At 38.3% G+C, this 26,280-nt stretch overlaps 1 protein-coding gene across 7 annotated transcripts in view; it reads left to right on the forward strand.

Annotated features, from left to right (window-relative positions):
• CDH17 (cadherin 17) overlaps positions 1-26,280 on the forward strand; it is a 145,913-nt gene that overhangs the window by 110,751 nt on the left and 8,882 nt on the right. For 6 of the 7 annotated variants that reach the window (XM_082363292.1, XM_082363288.1, XM_082363294.1 and 3 more), the window contains 5 exons: positions 7,939-8,183; positions 11,245-11,375; positions 13,521-13,760; positions 18,672-18,788; positions 18,923-22,132. In XM_082363292.1, coding sequence (XP_082219418.1) covers positions 7,939-8,183; positions 11,245-11,375; positions 13,521-13,760; positions 18,672-18,788; positions 18,923-19,155 — 966 coding nt within the window. In that variant the 3' untranslated portion in view covers positions 19,156-22,132. Of the gene's footprint in view, positions 1-7,938; positions 8,184-11,244; positions 11,376-13,520; positions 13,761-18,671; positions 18,789-18,922; positions 26,058-26,280 lie in introns of those variants that run through there. The other variant, XM_082363293.1, reaches the window with a different exon arrangement.

The raw sequence follows: 26,280 nt of genomic DNA on the forward strand, positions 1-26,280 counted from the left end.
AAGTGACTCCATTTTGGGCCTGCTGTTTCTTTTTAACAATTTTCCCCCTTTTGATCAGACTCTCAGCTTATCTGAGAGATGTGATCAAAATTTAAGGCATTAAATGCCACTATCACATACCTCTCTGTAGTTCTCTCAGCTTCTGTTGATCCTCTGTGTGGTATTCACAAGTCATAATGTTATCTTGCTTAATCTCTATGATAGTCACAGGCATCAGCTTCAGGTTCACAATTTTTAAGTTGGTCATTCTCTTTGTCTCTTTTCTGATGTTCTAGTCTTAGGGAGACTTGGTAGTTAGCAGTTGTGAGCATGCATTTAATGCTTTTGAGAGAATACAGCACATGAGGGAGAGTACTCTGATTCTAACAAGCAGGATAATTCCCAATGTTTGGAGTGCACTTTGGAGCCATGGTCCCCAAGACCCAAACCAATCAAATCAAATAAGTCAAAGAAAGACTCCATTGCAGGAGTCACCCTTTTAAGCCAAGAGGAGTGGCTTGCTCAGTGATCTTATGGAACTGAATTTCAGCTTCCCCAGAAGTGTTACTCCAGCTGCAGCAGGTGGTGTTGGTCACAGTGCAGACACCTCCTTGCTCAGCTAAAAGAGAATCAAGGGCTATATTATTATCAAGAACAACTTTGGCCAGAAAGTCTAAAGATTTTTTTGTTGGACACCTATTGCTCTAACAGAGGATTTTTCAATATGTTTCAATATTTTCAAGAGTTAAGGAAAGGTTCCTGATCTAGTCTCATTTACATATACTCTTTTTTTTTCCTCTCATTTACATATACTCTTAACCGGGGAAGTATGGCCCTGCTAAAGGAAGTGAATCCTGAGTCATGAATACCTCTTGATAATTCCTTTCTAACTCAATGATGTAAATCCAGGGGAGTCAACCAATGAGGTGCCTCAGTTTGTTTGTGAACAGTTAGGGGAACAGTCAGATAACCTAAGAGACATTGCCTGATATGTACCAGCCGTCTAGGTACATAAGAAGAATGGCAACCACCACAGAAAAAGATAAATCCCATCGGGACACAAATCACTTCCACCAAGGTGGCACTGTTAATAGATTCACTTGCAGGGATAGTTGCATTTGCCTGTTCAAGCTAGATGTCAGTTAGGTTTTCTCCTAGCCTGAAATAGTAGTTGTTTTAAATTTCAGAGGTTACCTCCCTTAGCAATGGCCTGGAAGATACAGATGATGGTGTTACCTTTCCAGGCCAATGCCAGAGTAAAAGAAAGGGAAAGAAAAAAGAAAGTTTCTTGTTCAGTTGAAGTGTGAAGTCTTGATGTGGTGTCTTGGAAGGAAGCATCTACCTCAGTGTCAGCTACTTCTCTTCCCAGTCAATTTGATTTGGAGATTTCCAGCATTTGTATAAGACCAGATGTCAGGTGGAGCCTTCTTCAGCTGTGAGATGTGTATCCAAGGTTTAAGACCCTGAAGTTTGGCTGCCATCTGGGTAGTGAGGAGGACCTGGTATAGTCCCTTCCAAGGAGATTCAAGGGCAGTCTTTGTTCTTAGTGATTCCAATTCAGAAGGGTGGGAGAAAACTGGAAACATTAGCTTGGAAAGTTGTAGCCAGATATTTGAGGAAAGTAGAAAAATTCAGGATCCAGTCCAGTTTACAGGTATATAACAAATCCTTAAAGATAATTAGCAGGATTAGAATCTAATATAGATAAAGGTACAAACATAATTTATTAAGCAGTTAATAAATTTAAGCAGTTATTCCTGCTTTTTAAAAGAAGTATTTTTAAGGATAATCCCACTAAAACTTAATTTGTTTGCATTAAATTTGCCTTGATTATTTACATAAGTGCAGCAAGAATAGTGATTGACTATATAAGCTCTTTTTTTTTAAACATCTTTATTGGAGTTAAATTGCTTTACAATGGTGTGTTAGTTTCTGCTTTATAACAAAGTAAATCAGTTATACATATACATATACATATGTTCCCATATCTCTTCCCTCTTGCATCTCCCTCCCGCCCACCCTCCCTATCCCACCCCTCTAGGTGATCACAAAGCACAGAGCTGATCTCCCTGTGCTACGCGGTTGCTTCCCACTGGCTATCTATTTTACGTTTGGTAGTGTATATATGTCCATGCCACTCTCTCACTTTGTCACATCAAGCTCTTTTTAAGATTGCTTTGCTGGAACCTTGGAAGCAAGGTACTCTCTGAGTCTATGTACATCTCTCTCAAATGTGACAATTCAGTCCAAGCCTTGGTAATATGGTCAATGTTTCCAGCTGTGTTCCATTACAGGAGAACAGATTCTTATTGAACTTACGTGAATGACTACCTATATTGCCATGAAAAGAATACATTAAGAGTTTCTGAATTCTGGAGAGATCATGTAGAAAAAAATGTCATTTTTGTTTACAGAGGTATAGTGTATCAATTGCTGTAAGTCATAAATAGCTTAAGAGAAAAGATTTCTTTAAATCTGGAAAACCAAAACATTAAGGAACCAGCAGTGTTTTAAAAGTCATACAAATTATAATCAATCATCCTCCTCAGTTTATTTAATCCAATGTAATTAATACTTGCTCTATTTGAATCTAGTTTTTCCACTAGTTCTGGAAATTCTTACTCAGTTTAGTTTTATGATCTTAAAATGATCAGAAACCTGTATTCTAGAATACCTGTCAGTCCTTTTTATGGATTTCTCTGAAGATGAAGCAATTTTGTAGGAACATTTTTGCAAAAGCATTAGAATAAAAAAATTAACTATCTGTAAATGACAAAATCCTTAAAATGCCCGTTATTAAAGATCTAATGAGAATTCATTATAATGGAATTGACAAGGAAATTTGGTTATTTTTGTAATATGTAATATTTAAGATAATAATTACAATTATGACTGATAACATCATACCAGGAAATAATAGATTTCCAGGAATTTTATCCCATTTCTGTAACACTTATAACATGTACCTACACAAATATAACATAAAGAAGGCTCGGTATTACTTGTTTGATGGTTTTTCCCATGTAATTTAACATATCAAATAAGCCTAATTAGTGTAACATCTCTCTTTTTATAAGGAGAAAGAAGAAATCTTTTCTGATTTTTCCAAAGGCCCTCTGGAAAATCCCAAAGTTATTTCCAGGTCAAAAAGACTTCACTTAGAATTTGATTTGGGGAAGTTTGCCAAAAACTTCAAAAGGTTTTGGACACTTGGCTAAAAAGGATTACAGATCATTATGAAACAATACTTAATTATCCACTTAATTATCCAAAGTGACAATAAAAGATTTCAAGAGCAAATGCAATAAGTTACATACTTCTGAGCCAAACTTTGCTCTTTTAATATTGAGAAGACTCAGTTTACTTAAGTAATCAAAGACCTGATAATAAAGATATAAAACCCAAAAAGTTATTTTGATAAAACACAAAATCTTTGCTTTCCAGGCAGGTTATTTTAAAGGTAAAGAAAAAATTTTGTTTAAATTTCTTATTAAGAGTAGATCTCATTTATTAGTAAATCTAATAAAACTTTGTCCTTTTAACAGAGGAAAGAAAATTAAGTTTTAGTTTTACATAAGTATACTACTGGTATTAAATCTTATTTTAAAACCCTTATAATAACAATTTAATGTTTAACCAACTTGACCACACAAGATTTCCTCTTTCTTCCTCTCTTTTTCTTTTTCTCTTTCATTCTTCTTAACTTCCTATGTCCATAGTTTGTCCTTTTTTTTTCTTCCCATTTTGAAATAACTAGTTTTACTTTAGAGCAAAATCACTTTTATTTCCCTCAACAAAATGTATCTCCATACTTCATACCCTTTTAACCAAAAAAAAAAAACCAACTCCAAAACAAAAAACACATCCAATTTTCCTTGCATACAGAGTTGTTTCTTATTATTTTAAATTGCATATATTAGAATTCTAAACCCTTAGAAACCTTAATTTATAGTGAAAACTTAGTAAGCAGTTGTGAACTATTACACTAGCATTCTTTAGATTAGCAAATTTGTGAATACATTTCATAATTTTTAGAAATACATGCTTCTTCATAGTAAAATTTGTAATGTGGCACAAACCATATATACTAATAGAGCCAAATATCTTTAGTTCCTCTGCAAAAGGAAACCAAAAGTAGGTAAAAATCTATGTTCAGTAATTAATGTTTTAGTATTTTATATTATTTAGAAGTGATCTAGATATTCAATGAACTTCTATCATTTAATTTAGCAAAATGCTAAGGGTGTAAGTTATTAAAGAGATTTGGGAGACTAAGTACACATACCATAAAATATAATTATTGCAGAAAAAAGGTTACCTAAAAACTCTTATCCCACTTCCATCTATCTAAATCACTTGCTCCCAACTAGTATGTTTAGATTACCCATGAAAACTTCATGAGACATTAGACAAAGTCAGCCATCACCCCAAGCTATTTTTTTTTTTAATTTTTTGCTGACAAATTTTGTAACAGAGATAACATGGACTTATTTGACTAATAAACCCATGTAGAATAAAACTTGTGTGCCTGTATTATATTCAGTGTAATTCTAGACACATTCTATTTTAATCAAACCAGCAACTTTAAATTAACTTTGATATAAAATATTTTCCCAGAATATATAAATCTGAAAAACATTTGGATTAGCCTCTATTATATTTTTAAGACTTTCTATGAAGACTAAATTTATATAAATGCTTGTTTGTTTAAACCAGCTAATTAGAACTCTTTTGTAAATGAGTTTTAGCAATACCATACATCTGCAACACATGTATATGTAGACACACACGAACATACAGATGGATGCAGAGACCTTATCGCTTCTGTTTTACTAGTTATTAAAAGAGTTGAATTTAAGTTGCTTTTTTTGGTCCTAAATTTCAAATGACCTTTCCCCTTTTTGTTTTTCTTCTGATAAAACTTACCTCCCTGAAGTTTGTACTTTAACATTTACATCTCAGAGGCACAGGGAAAGAATGCAAGTTATAAGCCTTTTAAGATAAAATAGGGGAGGTTTGGAGATGATTGGTAAAAGGAATAGGTGAACTTTGAATCGCCTCTAGAGCTGCATATCTAGTTTTGCAAAGATTTGTAAGATGAAAAGAATTGCTCTTGATTCCTCAAGGAATTGGGTTGAAACCTAAACGACATCATAAATAGCTTGTCAGTGTTCAGCCTGTTTAAATGGTAAATGTTTCTGGCAGTATTAAAGAACTCCATGGACCCAAGAGGTATCCTCAAAGAGGGTGCAAAGGTTACTACCTTTCCAAGATCCAGAGTTACTCCCAAAGATAGCGAAGGGAAAAAACTGACAGCCTGCTTACCCTAGATAGGCAGAAAGCCAAGCCAAGCTCTTATTTTATTAATAAAAGGTAACTAATTAATAGTTTCTTCAGAGTGGAGAGGCAATTCAGACAGAAAATTACGAGAATGAATATTCTAATAAAGGAGGATGGAGGGGAACACTAGGAATTATGTCAGTCCTATAGTCTTTTTTGGGTACCTTTTATATCTCTAATTTTTTATTAGCCTCTTGCAATGAAATTTTCAATGACACTATTTTGGAATTTTTAAGTCTTTTGGAGGCTTCTGCATGCCAATTAAAATAGGTACTCCTTGATTTTAAGTGCAATTCTTAATTGCTTTTATCTAATTGGAACGTTCCTCATGATGGTCATTGTCATTCCCCTGAGGGCTGGCAGCAGTTTGCTAGGACCCTTAGCAGCAAATGGAGTTCAACTTCCATTACTTTCTGTTCAGCCATATTTGGGACCTCAGTCCGATGGTTACCAAGCCAAGTTCTTATGCACAAAATTCTAGGTTGTCTTTAGTAAAATTTTGGCCATTTTTTGGTAGGTATTTATAGCTCCTGAGACATAGTTTTTAGACATAAAATAAGCAAGTATGCTGGAAGGTGGCACACTTAACTCTTTAGAGTTTATGGATCCCATTAGCTATGCTGAACTAATACCTAAAAGGCCTGTGCCACTGACTTGGGGATTGTGCATTGTTTTACCATGTATTGTACCTTGTTGCACAGAAATTTTCTTTAGGTTGGCAGGTGGTCTGTATCAATCTAACCTGTTCTATGACCAACTTATCCTAATACAGGAGTCTTTGAGTTAGGTGGTGAGCACTCTAACAGCCCTTAAATGCTCCATATGTACCCACCAAATTTTGCAGCTTTTTTTTTTTGGCTTCTGAGATCTCTGCTAGCAATAGCCCTTATCTACACAAAATAAGACAAACAAACATGTACACCTTAACACACCAGAGGTAACCAAGAGATGTTACTGCAGACTGACCAAGAGAAGGCTGTGCACACCATCAGCAATTCCCAGCGTGGATTAAGTCAACAGACTCCAGTAAATGGGGAATGTGGAGTGGAACTAGGGAAAGGGATTCTATACAACCGAGGGGAACTTCAGACAGAACCAAGGGCTAGCGACTCAGGTTCTTCATGGAACCATCTGCCAGCTCAAGTTGACCCACTGAGCCCTGGACTGGAAAGCCAATTGGATCAGGAGCTAAACACAAAGAGAGTGGAGCTCAGAGGGGTTTACCCCCAGCTCTTAGAAATGGCAAGAAGGACGGTGAACTTAGAGTTTTTGAGGGGTACCACACCTGTGTTTCTCATTGTCCTCAAAGCTGTTGTAAGTCTCCTTCAATCCCACCACTGCCACCAAATTTGTTAACAAAAATTCAACTGAGGAAATTTAAGGATCCAATTGGCTTTAGTAAACAATTAATGGATTGGGCATTAGCAATCTAGCAAATAGAAAGAACCTCTGCCAAGCTGTAGAAAAGGAGAGGTTATTAAAGGCAGAAAGGAGGTGGAAAAAGGAAATTATTAGCAAAGAATGCATTGTTTCAGGCAAGGTTGCCCTCCTAAAGGGAACAAAAGGGCCTATTGGGCAGATTACCTCACTAGTTCTGATGAGGTAATTCCAGGTTGATTAGTTAAAAGTTGCATTTCTGGGCAGGGGTTGAGACTGTAATTAGGTTAGGTATTAAGTTTTGGTTTGTTGACATGGGGTTTAGCACAAGTGACCCCATTTTGGGCCTCCTGTTTCTTTTTAACAATACAATATTTAGAGTTTGGTTTCTAGGAGTTCATGGATCCCAGGGAGCCCCTTTTTCCCCCTTTAGAAGCCCTACTTTAGGGTCTGTCTCACTCCTCAGCAGGTCTCTAGGATTAGGACTTTTTCCCCATAGAATTATGGACTCTGCCTTGAGAGAAACCTTAAAAGAATGTAAACCAATTGTTTGGGTGATATTTTTAAAAAAACCAATTGCTTAAATGATACTTAAGTCCTTTTATGCTAGGCTGACATGTATTGTTTAAGCCTATTCTTGAAAGCTTCCAGAGTTACGAACTTGCTTTTTGAAGCAACTCTTTCTGTCTTGGGTAACCCTAACCGTTAAATTCTTCCTCAAACTAAACCAAAATTAGTTTCTTGATTTTCATTCCTGGTCCTGTCCGACATGGCTTGAACCAGAGCAGACCATCGATTTCTTGATTGGCTCTGCTAACCTCTCCCACCCTCCATGAGTTTAAAGTCTTTCATTTTGAGGTTTGAGTTCTGAGGTTTCTGGGAAATCATCCTCCACCAATGTGAAAATCTCTGCATAAGCATTTCCCAATGACTTCTGAGAACCATCTTGAGAGAATCAGTTTCTGCTGAATGAATGAATTACTCCAGGGTTAATAAATTTGAGGAGTGCTGCATTGATTTCCTCTTCTAGGAGAGTCAGAACACACATTAGCATCTTAAAAGTCCTGAGAAGTCCTGCAGCAAAAACTTTTCCATGGTTCTATTATCCTGAAAAGTAAGTTTTTGCTGACACTAGATTAAGAACTGCTGCTCTGTAAGCGTTTTTCAAGGAACATAGGGAATGAATCTTAAGAGAGCTAATTATCCCCCAATTAATTTTCCTTCTTTTTTTTCCCTACACAGCCTCTTGATTTTGAAGCAGTAGCCATTCACAATATTGTGTTCCAAGCAGAAAATCCTGAGCCTCTGGTGCTTGGTGTACAGTACAATGCCAGCTCTTCTGCTACATTCAGACTTATTGTGACAGATGTGAATGAAGCACCACAATTTTCCCAACAAGTATACCAAGGAAAAGTCAGTGAGGATGTGGCTAAAGGCACTAAAGTGGGCAACGTGACTGCCAAGGATCCGGAAGGTCTGGACATAAGGTAGAGGAGAGCAGTGTTGGGCAGGCCTAGCCGCGCGCTGTGACCACAGATGGTGGGGAGGAAGAAGGGCTGGGAGGGGCAGAGAAGCTGGCCTGACTCCAGGATTCTCCCCTAAGGGAGCAGCCAGCAATCTGAGGCCATGTCGCAGTGCACTTGGTGAATCTGCCCTTGGTTCTGGCAGGTGCCAGTACCCTGGGGGGCATCAGTGAGAATCCAGGCTCGGGCAAGCGGGAAGCGGGTCAGATTCCACCCCAGCCTGCCTACTGCAGGTCCCAGCTGAGAGCTGGTGAGTTCAGGAGGTGGGGTCTAGAGACTGGGCTGTCCAAAGCTAGGCCCTCTGTCTGGACCAGTCATGGGACCAGGGTCTGGGGAAGAGTTCCAGCCCCTAAGGCGGACTGGAGTTCTAAACAGAAGAATAAAGCAAAAACCTGACTGGGCAGACTCAGCCACCTGACAGGGTGAAGGGAATCTTCTCAAAGGGGGTTGTATAGGATCCTCAGCTTTGCAGAGAGCAGGTCTGGGGCAACAAGACTCATTCCAGAACTCAGCCCTGGAGAGATGAGTACATGGGCTAAGAAGGTTAAACAAGATGTGTAACTCTTTCTATCTTAGCAATTCTCAAACTTTTTTTTTTCAGTGCAATAGAACCCACACAGATTTGCCTTAAATATGTACAATGATAATTAATTTTTCCAAGATAACATATGTATGTGTATGTATCCATATCTGTATCAATATCTATAACATTTTTAAGATCATCTAGTTAATAAGCACACAGATAGGACTTGAACCCGGATCTTTTGCTTCTATTGTATAACATCAGTCCTACTGTCCATGGCATGACAAATATTTTAGCATGACTTAAAACCCACGTATGTGGTTATGAATGACAATTCCTTAAGTGCCTCTAAACATTTAAGGGGAGTTTTGCCTCCCATTGAAAGATCATTTAGGCAATTGGAATCAGTTCCAAGACCTTTTTCTTATTGTCTGTCAGAGTAAAGATCCCACCTACTGTTTCGCTCTGCAAGCACTTGCCAACTTTCATAAAGACAAATATGAGAAAGGAAAGAAGACTTGGGTTGTACTGTATGGATAGTGTAGATACTGCTTCATACATCAGAGTCACTAATTATGATGAGGCACAAAATGTTCCTAATTTAACAACCATTTATTGTTTAACAAATGCTTCTATCTCCCTTATGAGAATGCTGTGAAAGTTATTAGTCAGAGACAAGTGAGTAAAAATTTGAGTTTATGAGTGGAGAAAACAAAGGCATTTAAGATCATTCCTCAGATGGATCCAGGAAAAGATACAATGCATGTACTATTAAGTTAAAATCAGGAAGATGAGAAAGAAGACTGAGAAAGGGAGTGTCCTGTAAGAGACAAATGAAAAAAATACTTCATGAATGAGGAATAATCAATAGTTCGAATGCTAGTAATGAGTCAGTTAAGAATTAAGGATGACTCCAAAGCTGCCAAAGCCTGAGCAATTTAATTCTTTTCTTTCTTTCAGGTCCACAAACTTAGAATCCATTAGCACCCAATGGCTCCTAATCCAATGTATCAGTAAATATTAGAGATTCTTTCATTGAAACATATCCAGAATCCACCTGCTTCTCACCACTTCTGCAATGGTCCAGGTCACCATAATCATCTCCTCCACCCCTCCCTGAGTCCATTCACTGCAATCAGAGTGTGGGTCTTTAAAAAAGTAAATCAGATCATGTGACTCCTCTGAAAACCCTCCAAAGGGTGTCTGTCTCACTCAGAAATCCCAACTACATAGGAATTTTTAATTCACCGACCATACACATAACCTAACACAGTGCTTGGCATATAGAATATTCTAACACTGGGGAAAAATTAATTTGAACTAACACATCATAACTTCTTAATCATTCTCCTACTACTGGACATGTAGGTTGCTTCCAGTTTTTTTTTTTAATTCTAGAAAAGTTTTGAATGTATGTATATAATTCTTTTTTTTAACTTCTATTCAATTGTTTTTTATTTGGAGAACATTTCCAGAGGTGGGATTCTTTGACCTAAAGATATAGACATCCTTATGGCTCTGATGTGTTGTTCCCAAAAGGCTATAGAAATTGGTTTTCCTGGGTTCTAGGCTTGTCTCTCTCAAATTCACCTTTCATACACCTACCAATGAGTTCCACTGAAGACACAAACATGACTAGGTCACCGTCCTGCTTACCACCATTCCCTGGCTGCCCACTGCTACTCATGATCCAGCTCTTTCCAATCTCTCTGGCTTCATCTTTTGCCATCCACTGCGTCCTATTGATATTTTATCTCACCACTGCTGGAATGTCTGATGCCTCCACACCCTAAGCTACTCCTTGGCCTCTCAGCCTTAGTTCATACAATTCCTTGTGCTTAAAGCATCCTTCTTTTTCTTGCTTTAGTTAACATCTACTCTTTCAGAAAGACTTCTCTGGTTCCCATTAACTTATTTGGGATTCCACATGGCCTCTTTGTATTCACCACATTTTACTGGAATTATCTGTCTCTGTGTCTGTCTCCTCCACTGGCCTAGAACCTCTTTTTGTAATCTCCTCCCTTGGTCCACAGCCTGATGTTTGCTAAGCCCTCAATAGATGTCTGCTGAATGAGGAATTCACTGTGCCACCCACCAGTAGCCTCTGAGTATCCACCCATTCACACATTTCCACCAATGAGTGTTCAAGTTTTCTGAGAGGGAGCGGTTTGCTAATCAATTTTAAAAGATAATTCCAGGTTGTTTTAATTGAAAATCTTTGATTGCCAGAAAAGTTTAACTTTTTTTCTGCTAGGGTTTGTGACGATACCTTTTCTTTTAAAACAAGTACAAAAACCACTTTGTAAGGATGAACAAATCCTCCCTTTGAAGGCAGATGGTATACAAATAAAGCAGTAATAATATTAGATCATGCTTGTTTAAATATGTTGTCAGTAATATGCAAGGAATAGTGCTGATATAATAGCATAGTGATGCATAAACTATCTTACATTTTCATGCAGAGTAACGTGGGCTTCCTTTTGCTCTTTTCTCTTACTAAAGTTATTCATTAAGAGGTGACAAGAGAGGTTGGCTAAAAATTGACCCCGTCACCGGCGAGATCTTTAGTGTGGCTCCGCTGGACAGGGAAGCTGAAAGTCTGTATCGGGTACAAGTGGTGGCAACAGAAGTAGGTGAGCCTAAATAGATAAATAAATTTAAAAAATAATAAATAAAAGGTAACACAAATGATTAGGGGCTACATCAGTAGGAATGGGAAGGAGGGTGAGGTGGGTGGGAAACTGGGTCAAATTGTCAGAATATCTTACAGTGGAAAAATGAGAAGGGTACAAAAGTGGAGAGAAGTGCTCACACCTCAGTTTTGTTCAAGATGAGAACCCCCGTGCCCGGTAGCAGGGCTCTTTCAGGCAGGGATGCACCTGGAGGCTGGCTAGGCTTCAGGGCTGCTGCTTACTCTGGGGTGTCCTGAAGGGACCACAGCTTCTAGGAAGGTTCCTGTGTCCCCACTGAGCTACCTCCCTTCCTCCAAAGTGGTTGTGGGTTTCTCCAGGGAGCAGGGTCAAACCACTGCCCTGCTGACCTAGACTATTACTTGCTCCTTCAGGCTTAAATTGCAGTGACCGAGGTCTCATCCTTTTGAAACATAAAATGTTTTATTCAATGTTCTCAACTTTATATATGCCAGAATCACCCGGGAGCTTGTTCAATACAGATAGGAATTCACCTTGCAGATTCTGATTTGGTAGATTTGGGTGGCCCTGGATATCTGTTTTGATGAAACCGGGTGAACTTTTGAAAGGAAAGATTTATTATAAAGATAAGCCAAGGATGTTTGAATCTTATGTAATCTATAAAAATAAACTCACAGGAATATTATGCTTACCAGGGATAAGGCTTGTGATTAAAACACTGAGTTTCTTTACGTTTAAATGGAATTTTCCGACTTGGAGTCGGGATTCTGTTGATCTTATGCTGGTCAGAGCCTCTAATTAGACAATAAATATATCTGCCTGGTTTACCAAAAAATTAGAATTGAACAAATTATGACTAAATAAATATAGTTTTATACCAAAGAAGGAAATTTTCAAAATGTGAAGCCCAGGGTTGGGAGCTGGAATGTGGAACGTTCCAATAGGTGGGAATCATGAAAATGGTCCCTGTCTGTGAAAAGATGAAGAAAAACAAAAGTACTGCAGTCACGTTAAACCAATGAGGGTAGACATGCAGAAGCGTGTGTCGAACTTGGAATGGTGTGTGTGAGTGGACCGGCCTCGCTGAGGCAGGTCGGGGACTGGCTCTCTCTCTTACTTCTAGTTGATGTGCTTCTAGCACATACCACTATCACACTCTATAAATTTAACTCTCAATTTAAAAGTTCCTGATTTAATCAGCAGGAAGTTTCTGGCTAAGCCTTTGTGCTGTCCCTTCCGCTAAAATGTACTGTGGGGTCAGCACTTCGCTTTAGATGTGTCCTAAAGGCCTCTCACATTTTAGAAGTTTCATGAATCAAAACCAGGGTTCAAAACCCTGCTCTGTTTGCAGTTGTTGGCCCTGAAATGATACACATTGATGAGATGACTTCCTCCTTTGGTTAAGGAGACAGCCGACAAGAAAAGCAGGCAAATAGGGTTTACTGGAATTGAAGCAGCTTGGAGTCAGAAATTCTAGAAACATCAGGGAGAATGAGAATAGTAAGTGTTTACGTTGTACTGACCATCCTGTTCTAAGCACTTACCCCTCATACAACACTATGGGGGTGGGTACTATTATTGACCGTATTTGATGTATGAAGAAACCAAGGTACTGAGAAGTAACTTGCCCATGATCACACAGTTACCAATTGTTCAGGCTACAGAGGTCAAAATTTTCTCCACAATACCACAGCAAATAATATTTGTACAGCTCTGTACAATTTTCTAAGAATACATGTCAGATCCTCATAAAGTCACGTTTTACAGCTGAAGAAATGAGCCTTAGAAAACTTAACGAACATGCCTAAGTCAGTGTTGAGCAATTAAAGGTGTGGGCTCTAGAGTCAGATCCCCTGGGTTGGAAGCCTCTCTACCGCTATGTGACCTTGGGCAAGTCACACAACTTCTCTGAACCTGTCTTCTCATCTGTAAATGTACACCAGTGTTGTTTTGAAGTAATGTATATAAAATATTAGCACATAATTCTTATTATTATCAAGACTTTCTAAGCAGAAAATGAAACTAGGTCTGAATTGTAAATTCTTGTTTAAAGAAAAGGAAATATCCTTTCTTATTGAGAGGAGAATGAGAAAGCAGATACCCTATTTCAATGGTTCAATTCCTTAGGTGGATCCTCCTTAAGCTCCATGGCGCAATTCCACCTGACCCTCATGGATGTGAACGACAACCCGCCGCGGCTGGCCAAGGAGTACACAGGCTTGTTCTTCTGCCATCCCCCTAAAGCACCCGAAAGTCTCATTTTCGAGGCCACTGATGATGATCAGCAGTCATTTCGGGGTCGACACTTTACATTTTCCCTTGGCAGTGAAAGCTTACAAAAAGACTGGGAAGTTTCCAAAATCAATGGTGAGTTGTCAAAAGAACATCGAGAAAAACACTGATGGGCGATGGAGTGAGTTTTTATTTGCCTTGGTATGCATGCAGCACTCAACACAGAGCTTTCTTCCACGCTCCAGGAAGGAAGTTCATGCTGTGGAAACTTGCACAGGCAAGCTCTCCAGAGGGTTGAAAGCCCCCGGGGTTTGGAGGAAAGAAAGATTGTTAATACACAACATCTCTCTTAGTGTACATGAATAGTTGGACAATCAGAGCAGCATTGAAAAATTTCCAGCGGCAGCTGAGAAACAGGTTTCATCATGATTTTTAAAAAAATAAATTTATTTATTTTATTTATTTTTATTTTTGGCTGTGTTGGGTCTTCCTTGCTGCGCGGGCTTTCTTTAGTTGCGGCACGTGGGCTTCTCATTGCGGTGGCTTCTCTTGTTGCCGAGCATGGGCTCTAGGCATGAGGGCTTCAGTAGTTGTGGTGCACGGGCTCAGTAGTTGTGGCACGTGGGCCCTAGAGTGCAGGCTCAGTAGTGTGGCACATGGGCTTAGTTGCTCCACGGCATGTGGGATCTTCCCGGACCAGGGCTCGAATCCATGTCCCCTGCATTGGCAGGTGGACTCTTAACCACTGCGGTCTAGGGAAACCCGCTCATCATGATTTTCAAAAAGAGCTTTACTGGGGCTTCCCTGGTGGCGCAGTGGTTGAGAATCTGCCTGCTAATGCAGGGGACACGGGTTCGAGCCCTGGTCTGGGAAGATCCCACATGCCACGGAGCAGCTGGGCCCGTGAGCCACAACTACTGAACCTGCGCGTCTGGAGCCTGTGCCCCGCAACGGGAGGGGCCGCGATAGTGAAAGGCCCGCGCACCACGATGAAGAGCGGTCCCCGCACCGCGATGAAGAGTGGCCCCCACTTGCCGCAGCTAGAGAAAGCCCTCGCACGAACCGAAGACCCAGCACAGCCAAAAATAAATAAATAAATAAAATGGTTACTTTGTTAAAAAAAAAAAAAAAAAAAAGAGCTTTACTGAAATGTAATTGACTTACAATTAACAGCACATATTTAAAGCATACAATTTTATAAAAATCAATATATGTATATACTATTGAAGCCATCAGCACAATCAGATAAGAACAGTTCCACCACCCCCAAAGTTTTATTCATGCTCTGCTGCAATCCCTATTTTCCACCCCACACTGTCCATCCCTCACCCCCAGGTAATCACTGATCTGCTTCCTGTCACTATAGATTCGTTTGCATTTTCAAGAATTTTATCTAAATAAAATAAGAGCATGTACTCTTTTTTTGTTTGGCGAATATCACTTAGTATACTTATTTGGGGATTTCACCATGTTGTTGCATATATCAACACTTCACTCCTTTATATTGTAGAGTAGTATTCCATTGTATGACTATATCATGATTTATTATTCATTAACATATTGATTATTACTTAAATTGCTTCCAATTTTTGCTATTTCAAATAAAGCTGCTATGAACATTTGTGAACAAGTGCTTTGTAGGAGCTATGTTTTCATTTTTCTTGGTTAAATACCTACCAGTCATCATGTGGTAGCTATACAGTCCAATTTTTAAGAGAATATCAAATTGCTTCCCGAATAGTCTGTAACATTTTACATTCCCACCAGTGAATGAGAATTCTAGTTGCTTAGTATTCTTCCCAATGCTTGCTATGCTCAGTCTTTTTAATTTTAGCCATTGTAGTGAGAGTGTAGTATTTCATTATGGTTTTAATTTATATTTTCTTAATGACTAATGGTGTTGAACATCTTTTCATATGCTTATTTGCCATCCATATATCTTCACTGGTGTAATGTCTGGTCAAATATTGTGCCTGCTTAAAATATTTAGCAGTTTGGCTTCTGTTGTTGCGTCATAAACATTCTTTATATAGTCTAGATTCAAGTTCTTTGTCAGATATATGTTTATAAATATTTTTTCCCAGGCCATGGCTTATGTTTTTATTTTGTAACAGTGCCTTTTGAAGAGCAAATTAAAATTTTTTGATGACATCTGGTTTACTGATTTTTTTCTTCTATAATTTGTGACTATTTTGGGTATTAAGAAATTTTTGCCAAGGTCACTAAATTTTTCTAATTTTTTTTCTGCCAGAGGTCTTATAGTTTTAGCTTTTACAGTTATGGCTATCTAATTGTTTAAACACTATTTATTGAAAATATCCTTTTCACATTGAATTATCTTGGCAGCTTTGTCAAAAATCAAGTGACCACGTATATATGAGTCTATTTCTGGACTTTCTTTTCTGTTTCACTGATCTCTTTGTCCTTATAGCAATACTCTAATGTTTTGATTACTGCAGGTCAATAGTAAGACTTGAAATCAGGTAGTGTAAATGTCCTTGCTTTGTTCTTTTTCAAAACATTTATTTTGCATTTCTATATAAATTTTAGAATTGAACTTGTCTATTTCTACCCCAAAAACCTATGCAGATTGTGATTGAGATTGTGTGAATCTATAGCTGAATTTGGGGGAGAATTTACATCTGAACAAAATCGAATTTTCCAATCCATGAATATGATTATGTCTCCACTTATTTAAGTCTTCGTTACTTTCTCTGAGCAATGTGTTTTAATTTTCAATGTATAGTTCTTATAGAATTTCCCCTAAGCATTTCATATGTTTATGCTATTTTAAATATTTAAAAATTTAAAATTTTTAAGTAATTCCAGGATGTGGAAATATAATTGATGATTTTTGTATATTGATCTTGTAGCCTATAACATTGCTGACCTCACTTGTAAGTTCTCTCTCCCTCTTTTTCTTACATATTCATAGATTTTCTACATAGACAGTCATGTTGTCTGTGAATTATGTTTTATTTCCTTTCCAGTCTGGATGGCTTTTATATCTTTAGCTTGCTTTCTTAGAGGCTAAAATCTTCAGGACAATATTGAATGAAGGTAGTGAGAGCAGAAACAACTTAGCTTGTTCCTGATCTTAGGGAGAAGGCATTAATAGTCTTTCACCATTAAGTATAAAGTTAGCTATAGGTTTTTTGTAGATGCCCTTTATCAGACTAAGGACTTTATATTCTATTCTTAACTTGCTGAGAGGTGTTTTTTGGTTTTTTTTAATTAGGAATGGGTGCTAAAAATTTCAGCGTTTTTTTCTGCATCTATTGAGATGATTGTATGGTTGATTTGGGGTTTTGGTTGTTGTTGTTTTTGTCTGTTAACTGGAGAAGTATATCAATCAACTTTTGGATGTTAATTCAGTCTTCTCTTCCCGGGATAAAGCTTACTTGGTGGTGAAATATTAGCATTTTTATATGCGGTTGGATTTTATCTGCTAAAATTTTAAGGATATTTCTATCTATATTCATAAGGGATATTGGTCTGTATTTTTCTCTTCTTGCAGTGTCTTCGTCTGATTTTGGTATCAGAGTAGTGCTGGCTTCATAGAATGAGTTAGGAAGGGTTCTACCTCTTCAATTACCTGGAAGTTTGTGTAAAATTGTTTTTTATTTCTTCCTTAATGTTTAATAGAATTCACCAGTGAAGGTTTCTCGCCCAAAGTTTTCTACAATAGGACTCAGTGCCTACTGTAGTCCTTACCCTCTTTCAACTGGTGTCCTTACCATAAGTTAACTACAAATTCAATTTCTTTAATAGATATAGGGCTACTCAAGTTATAGATTTATTTTTGGTTGAGCTTGTTAGTTTGTTTCTTTCAAATAATTTCTCTATTTCATTTGATTTGTCTAATTTATTGGCACAAAGTTATTCATAATGTTATTTTATTAATCTTTTAATATCTGCAGAATATATAGTGATATCACCTCATTCTGATATTGGAAAATTTTGCCTCTTTTTTGGTCCTGATCAAGCTGGCTAGAGGTTATTAATTTTGTTGATATATTCTCAATGAACCAGCTTTTGGTTTCATTGATTTTGCTCTATTTTTTTGTTTTGTATTTAATTGTTCAGATCTTTGTTATTTCCTTTATTCTTCTTATGTTGTATTTAGCTTTTTCTTCTGGTTCTATTTTTATTTAGATGGAAGCTGAGGCAATTGAGAACTTTTTCTTTGTTAACACAGGCATTTGGTGCTATAAATTTATCTCTTAGTGTCATGTTAGCTGTATTCTATAAAGTTTGATATGTTTTCATTTTCATTCAGTTCAAAATACTTTCTAATTTCCCTTTAGATTTCTCCTGTGACACATGGTTTATTTAGAAGTGGGCTATTTAGTTCTCATATATGTGGGGATTTCCCACATATTCCTGGTTACTGATTTCTAATTTAATTCTGTAGTGAACAGAGAACATTTGACTGGAATATTTTTAAACTTATTGAGACTTTTTTCTTTGAGTACTTTAAAGATATTTCTCCATTGTGTTCTGGATTGTATAGTTTCTTCTTCGTTCCTTTGAATGTCATGTGTCTTTTTTCTCTGGATGTCTTTAAGATTTTCTTTTTCACTAGTTTTAAGTAATTTGAGTATTATGTGACTTGGTGTAGTTTTGTTCATTTTTCTTTTTCCTAAGATTTGTCTGTCTTCTTGGATCTGAGGATTTAGACTTTTCATCAAATTTGGAAAAAAGTTAGCAGTTATTTTTTCAAATATGTTTTCTCTTTCTAATTCAGTGTTTGCGGTCACTATATAGAACATAACTACCATGAGTAATGACAACCTACTATATTTAGTATTCATTTCTACAGAGAAGTCATGAATTGAGAACTTGAAGGATGCTTTAGCATCCTTTTTGACATTATGAATGGTACCTGTGGAGTGGTGATACTTTTGGTAGTTTAACTCATACTTATATCTAACCATTTCCCAGTCAACTTTAGTATTATATGATACAGAGATGAGCTTTATTCCTGCTCATCCAGGGGCCTACAGTTGTGTTTTCATGTCAGTCATTTTTTCCCTATTCTGACAGGAACTCATGCCAGCCTCTCCACCAAGCACACGGGTTTTGAGGAGAGAGTTTACCACATCCCAGTCCGCATCAATGATGGTGGTCGGCCACCCTTGGAAGGGACTGTCTCTTTACCAGGTAGATATTTTGCTGCAGGCAACTTGGGATAATGTCTGTCAATATGGTAGTTTGTAGGAATTCTTGTCTTTGAGATGGGATTCTGCAATTGTTCGCTCAAAAATTTATCTACGAAATATTGTTCTGTTTTTCAGTTACTTTCTGCAAGTGTGTGGAAGATAGGTGTTTCCAACCAGCAGGTCACATGCCTGGGATACCCACTGTGGGCGTGACAGTTGGTGTACTCCTTACCACCTTTTTGGTCATTGGTGAGTATAATTTCTCAGATTCAAGGATTTCTGTTCTGGGCCTTGGAAACATAAGCTCACATCAGGGTCTGACTTCATGGACTGGTCTGGGACTGCTCAAATGGCAATCTAGGCAATAACCAAGAATATAGATCACCAGTAAACCATATCCAACTTTCCTGATTGGGAGCTACTGCTTTAGTACCACCCTCTACCTATCACTGCCTTGCTGGTTAGTTTGGGAAATACAGCATAAGAGGCTTTAAAGAATAAATTAATGTATTTTATGCCTAGTTACCAAGTTTTCATGATGAAAGAGAAAGAAATGCAGTAGCTGTGCCTCTGCTATGTGTCAGGCACTGTGCTTGGTGGGGAACACAGTGACAGACATACACAGATCCTTCACTCACAGAGCTTATGGTCTAGTCTGCCATTGTTGGAATAGGTAGAAGCTAGCCTTCCAGTGGAGATGCTGGCATACCTGAAATTTTGCAGAACTCCCCTTTTTATGTTTTGTGACTGCGGGCCTTGATTCTTTATTATCTCAGAATAATTCCACTGCATCACAGGCCTCACTCTGCCATGGCCCCTGGCCCGGCTAGACAGCAGAGTTCCCTGTCTTCTTTTTTGTAAACAGCTCAGTGCCTACTGTAGTCCTTACCCTCTTTCAACTGGTGTCCTCACCACAAGTTAAGTATTAGAAGTAGATACTTCTTCTGCCCATTTTTTAATTGAGTTGTTTGTTTTTTTGCTGTTGAGCTCCATGAGCTACTTGTATTTCACCAAAGAAGACATATAGGTGGCCAAGAGGCACATGAAAAGATGCTCAAAATCACTAATTGTTAGAGAAATGCAAATCAAAACTACAATGAGGTATCACCTCACACGGGTCAGAATGGCCATCATCAAAAAATCTATAAACAATGAATGCTGGAAAGGGTGTGGTGAAAAGGGAACCCTCCTGCACTGTTGGTGGAAATGTAAATTGATACAACCACTATGGAGAACAGTATGGAGGTTCCTTTAAAAACTAAAAATAGAACTACCATATGACCCAGCAATCCCACTACTGGGCATATACCCTGAGAAAACCATAATTCAAAAAGAGACATGTACCCCAATGTTCATTGCAGCACTATTTACAATAGCCAGGACATGGAAGCAACCAAAGTGTCCATCAACAGATGAATGGATAAAGAAGATGTGGCACATATATACAATGGAATATTACTCAGCCATGAAAAGAAACGAAATTGAGTTATTTTTAGTGAGGTGGGTGGACCTAGAGTCTGTCATACAGAGTGAAGTAAGTCAGAAAGAGAAAAACAAATACTGTATGCTAACGTATATGTATATATGGAATCTAAAAAAAAAAAAAATGGTACTGATGAACCTAGTGGCAGGGCAGGAATAAAGACGTAGACATAGAGGATGGACTTGAGGACACAGGGTGGGGAGGGGGAAGCTGGGGTGAAGTGAGAGTAGCATCAACATATGTACACTACCAAATGTAAAATAGATGGCTAGTGGGATGCAGCAGCATAGCACAGGGAGATCAGCTCGGTGCTTTGCGAAAACTAGAGGGATGGGATAAGGAGGGTGGGAGGGAGGCTCAAGAGGGAGGGGATATGGGGATATATGTATGCATATGGCTGATTCATTTTGTTATACAACAGAAACTAACACAGCATTAGGAAGCAATTATACTCCAAAAAAGGTGTATTAAAAATAAAAAGTAGATATTTCATCAATTCACCTGTGTAAAGGGGTTTATACAGTTCCACATCCTTTCTCTTTTAAAGGAAGAGCTGGGATTATTCTAAGTCTTCTTAATTGCTCTCTTGGCATCTCGTCTTTTCTGCTGCCATCCAATCTACCACATTGGACTCTGATTCACATCTCTAAAAGGGATCTCATTTCTTTATACCCTTCCATTCGAATTCCTCATTATTATGACATAGAAGGGCCTTTGTGACATGACCATTGTGCATCCTAATATTGCATGGTGACCATCATTTCTCTTTGAGAACCACAGTTTGGTGCACACCTTTTATACTAATTGAGCTGGCTTTTGAGGTTTACTCATTTATCAAACTCCCCTCTACCTCTATGCCTTTTCTTATTCTATTTGTCCTCTCATCTTGAAAGGATTTTTGAGTTTATATGCCATGGTTTTCTAACATGACCATTTACTCTCATAATTTTACCACAAGTTAAAGATTGGATGAGTTTGGTGATCTAAAGATAGAAGTAATAGGATCTTGTAGTTTCATATCCTTACTTTTTTCAAAATAGGAGGGTTGGGATTATTGCAAGATTCTTAATGGGCTTCTGAGCAACCAGTCTTTTTTGCCATGATTCCTCTTGTAAACTTACTGACAAGTTAATTTCTTAAAAACAACTTACTTTTCCAGATAAGTCTCTGATTTATAGTATACATTTAGTGCTAAAATGCACAATGTAATTTTGTAGGAGGTCAGAGATGGGGGAAACCAGAGAGATTAGGTAGTCTACTCAAGCTGGAGTGATGAGGAAGATGGCAAAGAAAATGTAATACTTGATGTGGACATGGTGAAAGTAGGCTTTAGGTAGGTGAATTGGTCTAAGAACAGCTTTCTGGTTTTTCTCATTGGACTACTTCCTCTAGGGAAGAGGAAGAAGAACTGGAATCAACACTTATTGACTGTGTCTGAAGTTCAGGAATTCTGTCCGATGCTCATACACTTAGTCTTCAGGGTAGTGCAGGCATTAGGTCCTATATTCCTTGATAGAGACCCAACAATCACCACCAGCTTCGATATGACTTGGGACTTGTTACATACTTACTGACAACAAGATAAGTGGTAAGCTTACTTATCCAAGAAAGCCCATGCCTAGAATCCCTTAATCACCAGGACAATGAAACTTTGTTGAACCACAAACAAAAATGAAATTATATGAGTCATTTTTTCCTATGCGGGTGCTACTTTATAAATGAATGTGACAGTACATTTTAAGACTCCATCTATTTGACTCTGAATTTTCTCTTTTAGGTATAATTTTAGCAGTTGTGTTTTTCCAGATAAAGAAGAATAAAGGCCAACATAATGTTGAAAGTGCTCAAGCATCTGAAGTCAAGCCTCTGAGAAACTGAATATGAAAAGGAATGTTTGAGTCTATGTACCAAGTGCTATTTCAGTAACACAACCATTTAATCCCATAATTTTGCTTTTCATCCAACATGTGCACTATAATTTTTTATGATATACCCTCTTGCCCTTTACTATTTTATTGCTCTTAGATATTTCATGTGCTATAGACATTAGAGATATTTTCCATTTTCTCATGACACTTTTCCACCCTGCAAAAGCCTTAGCTATTTATCCAAACACAAAAATGTATGTGCTTTTCCCTCTTAGGGAAAGAGGGGCTGATGAAATACTCTGTGCATCTTTTTCTTCGTCAAGAGATCTATCAGTCATCCATCACAGCACATCCTGGATTCCATTTATGCTTTTTCTAATTCCATCCCGTGTCTCCTTCCTCCATATCTCCTTTGGTATTTCACTAATTTTAAAACATTTGTTGGAGGAAAGAACAAAGCTAAGTCTCAGGAAAAAAGTTAAAGCGCAGACCTGTCCCTTAGTTTGAACAGAAACTCTTTGTTGTTATTAGACTCCTTTAGCCCCACGTGGCTTATGTTGCTTTTCGTTGGAGGATTTTGCACTTGGGAACAGCATGAACTCACTGCAGACCATGCAGAGGCCTGCTTCATAAACCCTGGTGCCAACACCAGCCGCTAACCTGTTTACTCACTACCTACCATGCTCGCATGCTGCGCATGTTTTCTTTATGTGTATATTAATAAAGTTTCGGTTATTATATATTTAACAGTAGAGGAAGATAAAGAAGCACAAAAGATGTAGTGACAAAAATCAAGAATAAACATTGGCTTTGGTTTTGTTTCTTGGATCTCTTTGTCTCTGCTTCCTGGTTCTCTGCATTTGTTGAGGGAAGGACTAGATAACAATGGTTATCTGTCATTTATCAAAATTGCCTCCCATGTAGAATTAACCCATAAAGAGGGGGTCCACAATGAAATAAAAATTCCCTGTGCTCATGACTGTGGATTGGGGTGTTCAAGGCAGATACACTAGGAATTTTAAAATTTTAAATAAGAAAACCTTAGAGATTTGGAAGCATTTTGAGGCCCTGTAGCTGTTTTCTGGCTCCTGATTCGAGGCTTGAAAGCATTCAACATTACACAGCCTCTCAGAATTTTCAAGAATTTTTGGGAAAACAACTTGTATCTGAAAAGGTGCTCCTACAATGACGGCTGAAGCAGGCCATGGAGTTCTGTTTTTCATAAATAATCCTCTTTGTGGGCTTTTATTATATTTTTTAAAGGCAAAAAAGTAAAACAAAAGAAAATATCCAAACTCTATTTCTAAGACCTCAGTATTACTTTCTTGTATTGATATAATGTTATCCTGTGCTTCAGGATGATATTGAGCTCTTTCACCTGTTTTTTTTCCACGCAAGGCTCATCAGAAATCTCATAATGGCGAGGTTCTCTCTTGTCTCACCATACGCTGAAAGACAAAACAAGAAAACAAAAATCTAAGAGCACCAACAGCAAATTATACCCCAACCTAAGGAATGGCTTAACTTTCTCAGCAACTTCTATAGGTATTTTTTTGTGTGTGTTTGACCAAGAGTGACTGTGATATGACATTTAGTTCACTTAAAATTGCATCATTGCTAGCCCTGCTTATTTTCCGGAAATCACTTTATCATTCCTGAAAGACTGAGGCAGTCCCAAGGCAGGTCTGCTCAGAGGGCTCAGGGATGCCTCCTGCCTCAGTTCAGGGTAATTCTCTCTGGACCAACTTGTATCACCTAATAATGGACTGATCACACATAACCTTCTCGTCTAAAATCACTGATTAGTATTCACATTTCTTGTGCTGTTCTTCCTCTGGGTGGGCCTTCCCTCTAAACCTTCTCTTCCTTCCACGACCAGATCCCACCCATTCCTAAAGGCTTAAAGACCAATTTATATACTGGTCCCTTTGGGAAGCCTTGTCTTAGGAAACTACAGGGTACCAGGCCACTACCTCATCTAAACTTCTATACTGTGGTGAGGAAAATTCTAGGATCTATTCCCTCTTCTGGTAAAGATGGTTCCATTTCCACTGAAAAACATCTTCCCCTCTCCTTCACCTGGCTCTTCCACACCTAGTCTGTATAGTTTGAGTAGAGTCAACTTCCTGTTCTCCCCCATCTTCCCATCTCTCACTTCTAGAATTTTGTTGAAACTCTTAGAAAATAGCTCTCTTTAAGTGGAATTTGCTAAACTAGTAGAAAATAAACTCAGAGCATTCTAGTTACCACAAAAGGTAAGCCTACCCCAGAACAAGGACCACAGAGACTTGAGAGAAGATTCTGAAGATGTTGAGTGCCTGGATCCAGCTGTGTCTGAAGGCAACCTTGCCCTGGACTTTCCTATCCCGTGAGCCAGTACATTCCTTATTACTTAAAGCTCAATATATTTCTGCCCTTGCAACCAAGAGTGCATATTTGTGCCTTGCTTATGGACCTTATGTTCTACAGTTAGAGCCCATTTGATCTCCCCAACTAGTCTGGGACTTCTTGGAATCCTTTCAATGTCTCTATGACAAGTCTTGGCTCATAGTGGCTCCTCTATAAGTTTTTGAAGAATGAATACATGAAATAGCTGATTCATGTAGGCCACTTATGCTGTTGTCGTCTTAGAGCCACCCACTTGACAAAACTGAAACTAATCCTCTCTCTGTTTTTAGTTACAGTATCCTCAAAGAGGCCTTAAACTCCCACTTCACTACACTCCGTTTCCCTACATACAAACTCTGATGCTCCGTTCAAACATCCTCTGAGCTGAATGCAGTGGTGAATGAGGCTGTGAGTGACAAAGCCCTCAAGAATTTCTGGATGGTTAAGAAATAGCAGGGAGAGTGAGAGGGTCTCAGGGTGGGGGTGGGAAGTATAGGGGCAACTCCTGTGAGCAGCTACGTAGAAAGTCTCAGGGGTTTCTGAAGAGCAGTAAATTAAGGGTAGAGATCTCAGGGTGCTGGTCCATGGTCTAGATAGCTCACAAGAAGGAAGCTGAGATTACCTCTGAAGTATCTAGGGCAAGAAGGAAATAATTTGTTTCCAAGATTCTGTGTAATGCCATATGCATCATGGGAACTTGTTAAACTTGGAACCTTAAAAGTTACCTGAAAAGATACAATATCTTACAATTTGATTTTAAAAACTCATTTAAACTGTTTTGAAATGTACAGTTCAGTTGCATTAAGTCCATTCACACTGTTGGGCAATCACCACCATCATCCACCTCCAGAACCTTTTCATCTTCCTAAATGAAACTCTACTCATTAAATAAGAACTCCCCATTCCTTCCTACCTCCAGTCCCTGGTAACGACTATTCTAACTTTCTGTCTCCATGAATTTGAGTGTGCTAGGTATAAATGGAATCATACAATATTTGTTCATAATATCAATGTTTTAAAACAGGTTTTAAAATAGTAAGAGAGAAAAAAATAGAATTCAAACCTAAAAGTTATCTTATAAGGAGACTCTCTCAAGACTAATGCTAATTTTGATTTTGTTGCATTCAAATGTGTCACACATTGTATATACTTAAATATACATTTTACACACCTGTGAAGATATCCATACAATGTATACACAATGCAGGTGTGTTCTCCAAACACCACTCATTGCTCCTAAATTTCTTCTCACCAAAGCCTGTCTTATTCTGACTGAGTCCCAAAACTGTGGTCAGGTGTCGGATGCCCAGCTCTCTACCACAGGAGTGCTCAATGGATGCAGGTTAGAAACACCTGGGGGAGTTTTTCAAAAATACTCATTCCAGAGCCCTATCCCCAACTGAGTCAGCATCTCTGGGCAGGGTGCCCTAGCTTTAATATTCTGAAAAAATATCCCCATGTGAGTTTAATGTACAACCACAGCTGAGATCCCTTATTCCAGACAATCCCCAGAGGAGTTAGTACCAGTCTGGTGTGGAATATGATCTTTTTTTTTTTAAAGTAATTTATTTATTATTATTATTTTTTTAATTTATTTTTGGCTGTGTTGGGTCTTAGTTTCTGTGCGAGGGCTTTCTCTAGTTGTGGCAAGTGGGGGCCACTCTTCATCGCGGTGCGCGGGCCTCTCACTGTCGCGGCCTCTCTTGTTGTGGAGCACAGGCTCCAGACACGCAGGCTCAGCAATCGTGGCTCAC

This window comes from Balaenoptera borealis, assembly GCF_965194805.1.
Source record: "Balaenoptera borealis genome assembly, chromosome: 17".
Lineage (NCBI taxonomy): Eukaryota > Metazoa > Chordata > Mammalia > Artiodactyla > Balaenopteridae > Balaenoptera > Balaenoptera borealis.